The sequence below is a fragment of the Apteryx rowi genome, unplaced genomic scaffold, assembly GCF_003343035.1.
Source record: "Apteryx rowi isolate R43461 unplaced genomic scaffold, aptRow1 scaffold_567, whole genome shotgun sequence".
In the NCBI taxonomy this organism is placed as follows: Eukaryota; Metazoa; Chordata; class Aves; order Apterygiformes; family Apterygidae; genus Apteryx; species Apteryx rowi.
This window is the reverse complement of record NW_020450835.1, coordinates 79,400-90,789: the sequence shown is the minus strand read 5'-3', so window position 1 is coordinate 90,789 and position 11,390 is coordinate 79,400. Positions and strand designations below refer to the sequence as shown.

Sequence of the window (11,390 nt, the reverse complement as noted above, 5' to 3'; positions counted from 1 at the left end):
CGTCCCCCGCGCGGGCCGGCGGCGCCGCTCACGCCGCGCTCTCGCAGGGCTGCCCCGAGGAGGAAAAGCCGTGCGGGGAGCGGCGGTGGGGCTGCGGCCGCGAGTGCGTCCCCGAGGCCTGGCGCTGCGACGGAGAGAGCGACTGCGCGGACGGCAGCGACGAGGCTGGCTGTGAGCGCTGCCCCGCTCCTCCCTTGCGCGTCCCGCCTGGGGAGGGCTGCCGCAGCGGGGAGGTGGGGCGGCACCCCGGGCTGGCTGGCCGTGCCGCGGGGTAAAGTCCGTGTTCCCGGCGTCCGTGGTGGCGGCTCCGGGCCCGGGGTGTCTGTTGTCTCCACGGGGCTGGTGTCACCTGGCGCTTGAGCAGCCTGGAGCCAGGCTGGACGTTGTGCTGGGGCTAGGAGATGATGGGTGAGGCTCAGGACATCCTTCCACCTGCGCGTCCCCGCAGGCCAGCCTGCTCCCTGCCAGAGCCACGAGTACCCGTGCGGGCTGGGGACCTGCCTGAACGCGTCCCTGGTGTGCGACGGTCGTCAGGACTGCGCGGACGGCTCGGACGAGGGGGGCAACTGCTCCGTGCCCTGCCGGCTGCCCTGCTCTCACCTCTGCCACCCCTCGCCCCAGGGCCCCGTGAGTGCCAGGAGCCAGCTGTGGGGGGAGCACCGCGTCGCCCGAGGGCACGTGGGGCTGATAGTCCCTCTCCCTGCAGAGGTGCTGGTGCGCCCCGGGCTATCGGCTGGCTGAGGACGGCGTGTCCTGCACGGATGTGGACGAGTGCAAGGAGCGGGGTGAGGGAGCCTGCAGCCAGACCTGCCTCAACGCCCCGGGGAACTACAGCTGCGGCTGCCTCCCCGGCTACCTGCTCGAGCCCGACGGCCGCATCTGCAAGCTCACCGGTGAGCCCGGGGGTGGCCAGGCGGGATGGCGGGCGCTCCAGGGGACATCAGGCAGCCACCTGCCCCAGGGCGCCTGCTGCCCACGGGGAGCTCTGCAGCCCCCCAAATGGCCCTGCTCCTCTGCCGTGTGGCATGCTCAGCTGCGAGTTGCCACTTGCCAGCCCACCGCTGGCGGGAAGGTCTGTCCCCGCTTAGTTGCGTGGTAGGGCCAGGTCCCAGCAGGCTGCGGTGCCCCAGAGCCCTGTGATCCCTGTCCATGTGTGCTGGCACTGCGGGGCTGCCGGCGGCGAGTGGGACCTGGGGGGCTCTGTGTTGCTCCAGGACCGGAGCCCACGCTGCTGGTGGCCGTGCAGTCAGAGGTGCTGTCCTACGGGCTGCGGAGCAGGCGTGAGAAGGTGCTGCTGGCCACTGACAAGGAGCGTGTCATCTTCTCGCTCGACTATGACCCGGTGGAAAGGAAGGTTTTCTGGGTGGACCTGGGCACGGAGAGCATCCGCTGGCAGGGCCTCGACTCGGGCAAGAAGGGCACGCTGGTGAAAGGTGGGCTTTGACGAGGCGAGGGGGGCAGGACCGGCATCTCCATGGCCACGCAGCCGCCAGGGCGCCAGGCTCTGTACCCCTGCGCGGAGGGATGCCGATGGGAGCCGAGCTGGGAGGAGGCTGAGCTCCTGGGGTGGCAGGGATCTGGGCTGGGAGCATCCTGTCGGGGGGGCCGTGTGGCTGTCCCCCCCCGGGCGCTGAGGCTTGGGCGTGTTGCAGGTGTGAGATCGGACTGCATCGCTGTGGACTGGGTGGGGAGGAACCTGTACTGGACAGATGGGGTGGCAGGACAGGTGCTGGCCACCCGCCTGGGGGCCGCCTGGCGAGGGGTCCCGGAGTACACCGTGGTGCTGGACGGAGACCTGGACCGGCCCCACTCCCTGGTGCTCCAGCCTCTGGCGGGGTAAGACGGGGGTGAGAGGGTGCAGGCATCTCCTTGCCAGCTCTGCCCTGGCCAATTTTCCCTGTGGAGCCAGGCACCAAGCTGGCGGAGAGGTGGGATGGCCTCGCCCGGGGCTGTACACCTGAGGAAGAAGTAGTGTGGGCACCTGCCCTGGCCAGGGCCCATGGCGTGTCCCTGTTTGCGCGGGAAAAGCTGCGCCGCCCCTCTGGGCCGCCCCAGGGCTGGGGTGACGTTGCGGCAGGTCCGTGGGCCAGCACCGCTCTCCTCCCCGCAGGCTGCTGTACTGGTCAGAGGTGGGGAGCCACCCACGGCTGATGGAGGCCACCATGGACGGCAGCCGTCGGCACACGCTGCTGGCCCAAGGGCTGGGCTGGCCCACCGCTCTGGCCCTCGACCTCCCCTCCTGGAGGATCTTCTGGCTGGATGAGAAGCTGGGCAGCGTCGGCTCAGCGCACCTGGACGGCACCGGCGTGAAGGTGCGCGTGGGGAGGCTTTAGGCACGGGGTCGTGACGGACATCAGGGCTGGGCGCTCATAGTGCCTCCCTCCACCAGGTGCTGCGGCTGAGCTGGGTCCAGAGCCCCTTCGCGGCGGCCGTATGCGAGGGAGAGCTGTACTGGTCGGAGAGGAAGGCATGGGCGGTGCAGCGAGTGGACAAGGCCACCGGCAAGAACAGGACTGTAGTGCTCAAGCGCCACGGGCAGCCCCATGGCCTCCAGGTACCTAGGGGTACCTGCGTGGCACTGCCATCCCCTGGCTGCCCTCCTCATCCTCGGGGCCCTTGAGCAGCGGTCCCCGTGGTCAAGAGTCTCTGGTCTTGGTGTCCCTCCGTCTCACCTTCCTGCCCCGAGCCGGGCCACGTCGAGGCCTCAAGAGGCCGCCGTGATGCCAGTTGTGCCCAGGGCGCTGGCGGCCGTGGGGCTGACCGTGCCCTTCCCCGCAGGTGATGCACCCGGCGCTGCGACCGGCGTCCCCCAACCCGTGCGCAGCGCGTGGCTGCTCCCACCTGTGCCTGCTGAGCGCCCGGCACGCCGGGCAGTGCCGGTGCCCTGCCGGGCTGACGCTGGCCGCCGACGAGACCACCTGCCTCCCCCTCCGCGATTCGGCCTTTGCCCTCCTGGTGGCACCGGCGGCTGTGACCCAGGTACCGTCTTGAGTCTCCCCGAGCCAGGGTCTGCTCTCCCGGCTGCTTTTGGGCAAGCTGCTGCCATGCCTGGAGGTGGATGGTCCTGCTGCCACCTCCTTTCCCCACCCAGGTCTACCTGAAGGACCTGCCCGCGACGGCCGGAGCCCAGGGCCTTCCCCCGCACCGAGCCCTCCCCTTGGCCAAGGTGGGCCGGTTGACGGCCATCGACTACGCGGTGAAGAGCAAGAGCCTGTACTTCGCGGAGGCGGGGGGCGGCTCCATCGGGCTGCTGCGCCTGAAGGACTCGGGCCGGCTGTCCTGGAAGCGAGCGGTGGCCGTGGAGGGCACGGTGGTGTCGCTGGCGCTGGACTGGCCGAGCGGCAACCTGTACTGGATCGGCGGGCAGCCGCGCCGCGTCCACGTGGCGGCTCCTGGGGGTCGCTGGTCCCTGGAGCTGCTCGGCCGAGGGCTGCAGGGCGCCGCCTGGCTGGCGCTGTGCCCCCGCGCCTCCACCATGTGCTTCGTCACGGCGGCGGGCGGCGGCGGCGGCGGCCCAGGGGCGGCGGTGGAGTGCGCCGCCATGGACGGCGCCGGCCGCAGGACGGTCTGGAGGAGAGCCCGTGCTCCCGCTGGCCTCACCTTCGGCGGCGGCGGCGGCGGCGCCGGCACCCACCTCTACTGGGCAGACCGCGGTGAGTGTGGCGCTCGCCCCCCGGCTGCGGGGCACGGCCTGGCTTGCCCCCCCCCCGCGCGGGGCAGCCCGCAGCCCTCCGACGCCTGTCTCCTGCAGAGAGAGGAACGATCAACAGCGTGGAGCTGGACGGCTCCCGCTTCCGGGTGGTGCGGGAAGGGCTGCACGGCCTCTCGCTCTTTGCCATCGGAGACGGCTTCCTGCTCTGGACCACGGCTTCGACCAACGGTGAGCCCGTGCTTGGTGCACCCCGTCCCGCTCTCCCGGAGCACGGTGCGGGGTCTCTGCTGCTCCCTGTGGGACCCTGCTGTCCCGTGCCGGCCACCCGCACGTGACCCCCGCGCGTCCCCAGGCTCCAGCAAGGTGTGGCACAGCCGCCTGGAGCGGGCCGAGAGCTGGTGGTTCGCCGTGGAGCAGGAGCTGCTGGCCGTGAGGATCTACAGCCAGTTCTCGCAGGAAGGTGGGTCCGCGGCCACCGCGGTACGGGGCGGATCCCGGTCGGGGTCCGGGTCCTTCCCCGCAGAGACCCCGCGAACCCGCGCTGTCCCGGCAGGCRCCAACGGCTGCGCGGAGAGCAACGGCGGCTGCGCCCAGCTCTGCCTGCCCAACCCCGCGGGGCGGCAGTGCCGCTGCTCGGCCGGCTACAGCCTGGTGCGCGGGACGGATTGCGCGCTGGCTCCGCCGTGCCCGGCCCCGCTCCAGGCCTGCCGCGACCTTCGGAGCTGCTTCTCCAAAGAGCAGGCCTGCGACGGGCAGCCCCACTGCGCCGACGCCTCCGACGAGCTGGACTGTGAGTGCCGTGGCGTGCGGGATCCTCCCGGCTGTTCGGGAAGGTGATTCCCACCCGGGGCTGCGCTGAGCTGCGCGCATCCCTGCAGGCCCCTCCGCAGCGGCGGCGACATGGCTCCCCGCGGCGGCACCGTCGGGGACGCCCCGTGCCGAGGGAGAGGAGAAGCCGGCCTGGCGCACGGCTGCCCCCAGCCCCCGGGAGCGCGGGGAGCCCTTCCCGGCGCTGCCGAGCACCGAGGAGGTGCTGGGGGCCGTGCCGTGCAGCAGCGAGACGTGCAACCTGCGCGGGGAATGCGCCATCGAGGCCGGGCGGGTGACGTGCCACTGCGCCCTGGGCTACCGCGGCGACTACTGCGAGGAGGCCGAGGTGCAGCCCGTGGCCGGTCCCATCGCCCTGGGGGTGGCCGTGCTGCTGCTGGTCAGCGCGGCCTCCGTGGGCGCCCTGGCCTACATGCGGAGGAGGGACAGCCGGAGGAGGTGAGCTCTGAGCCCGGCCTGGCTCGGGACGGGAGGTGGAGGGGGACGGAGCGGTATCTGGGCGCTCCTGGGCTGCGTGGAAACCTCCGATCACCCCAGCAGGACCTTGGGGGGGCTCTGCCCCATCTCCGTGAGATGGCTCTGCCACCCTCGGCGTACTCGCTTCTCCCCAGGACCTCTAGCACTGCCTCCACCCGAGTGCTGACCCTGTACCACCGCGAGAGCGACCCCGAGGAAGAAGACGAGGAGGAGGAAGAGCTTCCCCCCAAGAGCGATACCTTTGTGAACGAAGCTTATGACGGGAAAGAGGTGAGCAGCGCGGGGGGAAGGCCCTGGTGGGCACCCTCCTGCCTCCCTGGGGTGCTCTGAGGGCCCCCGCGTTGGGCAGCCCTGACACGGTGCCCGCTCTGAGGCTGGCTCTGCCCTCGTGCCTGGGGAGACCTGGGGATGCCGGGATTCTGGCTGGAACAGGGCTGTCCTGGGGACACCCAGGTGTGGTGTGGGCCCGGGGCGGCCAGCTCGGCCCTGTCCCTGATGCACCTATCTGTGGTCTCTGCAGGAGCTGCCGGCCCCGCTGGGGAAGGGACCATCTCGCCCCTGAGACTGTATTTCCATAAAGGAACGTTGTGCAGCATCTCTGGTGCCGTGGTGGTGGTGTGTGTCCAGCCTGGGGAGGACGGGACTAATGGCTTGGCTTGCCAATCCCACACCTCCAAGCTCCAGGGAACTTGCAGTCCGAAACAAAAAAGTTTTGGGAGGTCTTTCAGGAAGTCTCCAGTCTCAGCATCTTCTCCGAGCAGCCCAAATGAGGTCCCCTGCTGCAGGGTGCATCCTGCACCATCCCTTAACCATGCAAAGGATATCTCCATTCATGGTCCCTCTGCAGCAAGGCTTAGCTTGCCAAATAGGGTGCTCTGGGCTTTGCTGAGGGTAGAAATCTGGTTCAGTGGCTCCTACAGGGGAAAGCCAGAGAAGGACACGATGAGTTGGTCAGGATCTGCCATCCAGGGCATGAGTTTTTCTGGCGGGGTGGGAGCCAGCTTGTCAAGCCGGCCCTCGTCTCCTGGTCAGGACTGACGGCCAGAGCTGGGAAGGGTCGTGGTGCTGCCCGGGAGGATGCTGCTCTGACCAGCCTGGCGAGGTGACGGCAGCTCGGGCTGCGGCGTGCCCTCCAGCGTGGAAGGCACAGCGCCGCTTTAGCAGCGAAGGGAGTCCCCGGCCCCCTGCAGCCAGGGTGACAGCCCCCTGAGGAGGCTTCCTTTTATCGGCCGAAGCTCCCAGCGGCTGGCCAGACTCCAGCTCCGGTTCGCTGCTACGTCCCAGGGCGGTGCCGTCTCCTCGGGGAAGGCTGYGTTGAGTTGTCTGCCAGCCCTGGAGCTCCTGGGGAGCGGTGGGCGTCCTGGTGTCCGCAACAGCAAAGCGTCCCCCAGGAAAAGCCGGTACAGGACGGGAACCAGCTGGGCTCTGCTCTTGTCCTGGTACACAGAGGTTTTGCAGCACGGCTCTGCTCTTCAAGCGTCCCTTACAAACCAGTGAGACCAGTTTTACGGCCTCGCAGGGGGAAGTGCGTGCTATTTTTCTCTGTCTCTGTGATCTCTTGCTCCCTGAAACGGCTGTGCTCGAGGAAGGAGAAACCTCCCGAGCTGATTGTGACCGCGGAGGGAAAAGTCCTTTAGGAAGGTGCTACAAAACCCCCCGCCCCCGTCCCCTTGCAGACCTTTCCCCCCCGCTTCAGGTGAAGCGTGGGGAGCTGGACCGGCCGTGCGCACCGGCCCTGAGCCCAGCCCAGCCGGCAGAAAGCCCGTGACCACCCCSCCGCCGCAGCACAAACCCGTTCCTCTTCATTTATTTCGGTATGCGCACGGCCCGGAGCTGAGCAGAGGTGCGCGGGAGGGTGCTCCCCTGCCCTGTCCCCAGCGCTAACCTGTGCCCCGCTCACGCGGGTGCGCCCAGCCCCGCTTGGGTGCAGTCACGGCGCGCTCGCGGGGAGGCTGCGGAGCCGCAAGCCGGCTCCTCGGGCTCTTTCCAGTCCGCTCGGAGGTGCCCTTAGCAAAGGGCTAGAGGTCGGAGTCGCAAGGCAGGGCGCTCCTCCAGTCTCGCTCGTCCTGCAGCACGTCCGCGGGGTTGCGGTAGGCCCCGGCGGCGGCGGCGGCGGCGCGGCTCCCCACCGCCGGCGCGGGGCTGGCGGGCGGCTTGCGGTCCCGGCGCTCCTGGAGGCAGCGGTGGAAGCTGAGGGCCAGGGCCAACCCGCCCAGGATCTCCAGGCAGCTGCCCAAGTAGCTCAGCACCAAGCCGTAGCCGGCGGCCAGTGTGCCGCCGGCCGGCGCGGGCAGCGCCCACAGCGCGTGGGTGTACCAGGAGACGGGCGCCAGGCTCAGCAGCCCCGAGAGGAGCAGCGCCAGCCCCGCCGCCCCGGCCAGCGGGTGCCGCGGCTCCCGCCGCCAGCAGCGCACGCCCAGGGCGGCCGCCGCCAAGCCCAGGGCGGCGAGCGCCAGCGCGGCGGGCATCAGCCCCCGGGCCGCCCGCACGGGCGCCTGCTCGAAGTAGCCCAGCTCGTCGGCCTGCCCGCAGCGGCGCGCGTGGCTGCTCTGCCGCTCGCTGCACGCCTCCCAGATGCCCTGCTCCAGCACCAGGTCGGCGGGCTGGTCGGCCATGCGGCTCACCTGCCTCCAGGTGGGCGCCAGCGTGCCCGTCAGCGTCAGCAGCAGCCCGCAGGGGCACAGCACCAGCCCCACGATCATCGCCGCCGGCGTCCGCATGCCCCCGCAGGCGCAGGTTTCCAAAGCCTGCTTGCTGCGGGCACAGGGAGGAGGTCACCGCTGGTGCCCGTCGCCCGGGGAAGAAGAAGAAGAAGAAGAAGAAGAAGGGGTGATGCTCGCGCCCCGGCGTTGCTCGGTGCCTTGCTTGCGCTGCGGCGCTTCGGGACCCCGGGAAGGCGGGCAGGCGCCGGCTCGCCGGCTCGCTGCGGCCAGCCGGGGTTGCGGGGAGGTGTGCTTCCAGGAGGAAGTGCAGGTGGGGAGGAGCCCAGCGCGGGCTGGGCTGCCTGGCACCCGGCCCCGGCTGCTGCGGGTGGCTGCACCCTCGTGCAGCGCGGGAACCACCAGGGCTTTGCTTCCCGCGGTCCCCTTGCAGGGTCCTGGGGCTGGTCCTGGGACCTCTCAGAGTCACCTGGGGACCTGCCCGTGCTCGGTCCCACCTCCTCCCTGCTGGCAGAACAGAGCCGCCCTATTACCGAACTTCAAATTAATACACTTGATTACAGCTGAATACATTAATACATTTGAACTTAAAATAAATTCCAATTTAGTTTAATCAGCTTTGGGTGAATTAATTTATGACAATCATTAATTAAAATGAAATGCTGGCGGCGCTCAAAGCTGGCGAGGTTCCTGTGGGCCTCCCCAGGCCCAAGGGACCTTCCCAGCCCTTTGCACTTCACTTCCTCGCTCCTTATCCCAGCCAGCACTTCCCTAAACTCTGGGCACATAACTGAGCTCGGTCCCTTCCCAGGCTGCGTTCGGAAGTCACCCGTGGGTGCAGCAGCCCAGCTCTCAGCGGGAAAAGGTCCTGGGATGTCCACAGAGGGAGGTGTGAGTAAGTCATCACATTCTGAGGTCCCTTATGTGGGGTGKTTTTTTGGCCTGTGAGAGCACCAGCCTTGGGACTCTCCAAATTTCCCCGAATTTCTGCCAGTCGTGCCGGGCCCAAAAGAGGGCAGCATCCTCTGCAGGTTAGTCCGGGACGATTAATGCGAGCCACGCAGCATCTAGGCACTGGTGGCTGTGGGGCCTTAGCTACATCAAGGGCTGGGTGGATGTGTGCTGGACCAGCCACTTTTTGATGCCTTACAGCTAGTCCCCAAGAGCTTCAGGAGCCCGTTGGCTTTGTGGGTGCCAAATCACTCGGGAATTCTTTTGAGAAACGAAGCCAGGAGTTGCTGTTTCCTTTTCCGTGGCTTTAACTTGTTTAACTTGCGCCCTGTGCCAGATGCTGACCCCGTGTCAAGCCATCCATCACTGCCCTTGGAGCCACTACTCCGGCCAGGTGCCACCTGCCTGATGCATTACCCTGCAAAGCTGCCTTCTGCCCCGTGACCCCCCCGACGGGAGCAGCCACCGGAACAGGAAACAGCCTCAAATCTTCCGATCCCGACTTTTGCAGGAGGTCGGTTTTCTCTTTGCTCTCGGACGCGGGGCGCAAGCTGGCTTTGAGAAGCTGCTCTCCCTCTGCAGGAGCTGGAGGTGAAGGGAAGGGGCTGGCGGCCAGCCGGGTGGCACAGTGAGCCCAAGCGCCACACGTGAGGGCCGCTCAGCGCTGTGTCTCTCCCTGCRGCTCCTTCCCAGCCCGGGGTGGTTTCCGGCTCCTCCAGGGATGCGCTGCCCCTCTTCCCCTTAGCCCACCAGCCTGGGTTTGGCCGGCRGACACGGCTTGGCCTGGGGAGGATGAGCAGATGCTGGGCCCTGGCAGCTCTGCAGCGAAGCACCGGCTTCAGGTTTAACAACCTGGGCCTCCCTGGTTTATAAATAACGACAGCAGGGTGTTTCTCTCCTTATTGCAGGGTAACAATAAGCAGATTAGGTGATCTGGCCCCAAAGCTTGCTGACCTGCTCTGACTAAGCTCGGGGAAGGAAATAGGATTAACAGAGCCGTTTCCCGATGCCCCGAAGTTGTAGATTGTACGTTTCTTCCCTTTTACTTTTTAATGAGTCTGTGTGCAAAGCAATTCAAAGCAGAGCCTGGCCCTTTCCAAGCTCTGGGGAAGCATTTAAAGGCATCTGGTCTTAGAGATAACGTGGGCCGGCTGGAGCTGCCTTCCTTCCCACGTTTCCCTGGCTGCCGGGTGGGGAGAGCTACCTTACTTGGTGTTTCCTACTTCTCCAGGGCTGTGACTTAGTTTTTCCTACCTTGGCAAAGCCATCTCTTTAAGAAAGCGATGGAAACTTTATCCAGGCCTGTTCTAGTTGGCATGCTCACCTCTTTCTTTCAGCCCTGCTTTGTAAATTGGAGCAGGAAGAGGCCTTGGCCGAAGGGAACTAGAAAAGATCCAGGCCAGGATGGAGCACAGGACTGATTCCTGGGGGGGGGGCAGGGGGAGGAAATCCATGATGGGCTATTAAGCGCGGGGTTGCTACTTCCAGCCTCAGACATCACCGCGTCATTGGAGGCCGGGAACACATTTGGGGCAGCGCTGCTACGCGTTCACCCYCTTCTCGGCCTCTCTAGGCGTCTGCTTCTGGCTGCTGGTGGCAAGACCCCAGCCCGGACGGGTACTAGATCCTATCAGCGGCTCTTAGGTTACATCCTGCCCCTGAACTTGTGCATAGCCCGTCGGCATCGCTGCGCGGATGGCGTGGCTAGGGGTTCGCGGTCCTCAGCTCACTCCTCCCGCAGAGTCCGCGGCACTGGAATCAGCGGGATTTGTCCTCGCGAGGGGGGCTGCCGGCTCCCCCTTCCCCTCGGGACCCATCTCCGCCAGCAGCGGCGGGACCTCTAGGCATCCTGTTTGCCRCGCCGGGAGCAGCTGGGGCCGGGGCTGTTTAGTCAGAGCCTGCAGCTGGCAATTCCTGTTTACATCCCGCCGACCCTGGGGATTTGCCTGCGTCGCGTAGAGCGAGATAGCGGGGCTCCGCGAGGCCGGAGGCAGAGCCGGAGCCAGCTCAGCGCCCGTCCCGCACGGGCTGGATCCCGCCGCGCGATGCCGGCCGTATCGCTCCCGAGCCACCCGACCCGCGGCTGAGTGCTGAGCCACGGGACAGCTGGGTGTGCGGACGTGGCAAACGGCAGCTGGTGCTCGGTGCTTCGCCGGGCTGCCTTACGCCCGGTGGGCACAGCTCCCGGCCGTGCGTCCTTCACCCTCGCGCTCTCTCTAGGAGAATTYGCAAGCGCTTGAGGCCTCGTTTTCTAAGCCTCTCTGCAGTCTCCACCTTACAGAAAAGCGTCCTTAGGTAGGTGTCTAGCTTGAAGGACTCGCCAGCTCCCTTCTGCTGCTTTTCCTCTAGGATTTTGAGCAGGGGGAGGTTTCTAGGAGCGCAAAGCGAGGGTTTCCCATCACCTTCTCCTCGCTTTGGAGCCGTGGTCCGGGCAGCGCGCGGATGTAGCCAGGACACGCTCCACATTGTGCCAACAGCTGCGACCGCCGTCAGCTCCTCGCRGCCCGGCTGCCAGCTTCCTCCGCAGGCACACTGTCGCCTCTGTGCTCGCTGCGTGCCGGGGTGCTGAAGACCGGCCCCGGGGCGACGCGAGGCCCCCAGCGCCTCCTCGCCAGCCGAACGCGGAACGGGCGACCGCGTGTCCTCCCCAGAGCTTTGGCGGCGGGACCGGCGCTTTGCGCGCAGACCCCTGCCCCCGGCTCGCCAGCCTCCAGAGCCGTCAACCAGCGGCGGCTTATGGAGCTCAAGGCCACGGCCCGCGGGAGTCCTGGCTGCTCCCCTTGCTCAGAGTTTGGCGTCACGGCACCAAGTGCACCCGCACG

General features: G+C 67.4%; 2 protein-coding genes across 2 annotated transcripts in view; one reads left to right on the top strand and one right to left on the bottom strand.

The window, feature by feature from the left end:
* The window catches only part of LOC112973788 (prolow-density lipoprotein receptor-related protein 1-like), a 12,982-nt gene extending 6,363 nt beyond the window's left edge, over window positions 1-6,619 (top strand). Inside the window, exons 15-28 of the mRNA XM_026082093.1 lie at window positions 449-627; window positions 707-893; window positions 1,215-1,433; window positions 1,653-1,836; window positions 2,111-2,312; window positions 2,390-2,554; window positions 2,779-2,979; window positions 3,092-3,653; window positions 3,752-3,880; window positions 4,005-4,112; window positions 4,206-4,442; window positions 4,531-4,918; window positions 5,092-5,227; window positions 5,478-6,619. Of these exons, the coding sequence (XP_025937878.1) occupies window positions 449-627; window positions 707-893; window positions 1,215-1,433; window positions 1,653-1,836; window positions 2,111-2,312; window positions 2,390-2,554; window positions 2,779-2,979; window positions 3,092-3,653; window positions 3,752-3,880; window positions 4,005-4,112; window positions 4,206-4,442; window positions 4,531-4,918; window positions 5,092-5,227; window positions 5,478-5,519 (2,939 nt within the window). The 3' untranslated portion in view covers window positions 5,520-6,619. The remainder of the gene's footprint in view (window positions 1-448; window positions 628-706; window positions 894-1,214; window positions 1,434-1,652; window positions 1,837-2,110; window positions 2,313-2,389; window positions 2,555-2,778; window positions 2,980-3,091; window positions 3,654-3,751; window positions 3,881-4,004; window positions 4,113-4,205; window positions 4,443-4,530; window positions 4,919-5,091; window positions 5,228-5,477) is intronic.
* A 356-nt stretch (window positions 6,620-6,975) lies between these two features.
* On the bottom strand, window positions 6,976-7,677 carry CLDN23 (claudin 23). Its single transcript, XM_026082115.1, has one exon. The coding sequence runs from the start codon at window positions 7,675-7,677 to the stop codon at window positions 6,976-6,978; it is 702 nt and encodes a 233-aa protein (XP_025937900.1).
* Window positions 7,678-11,390: the final 3,713 nt, after the last annotated feature.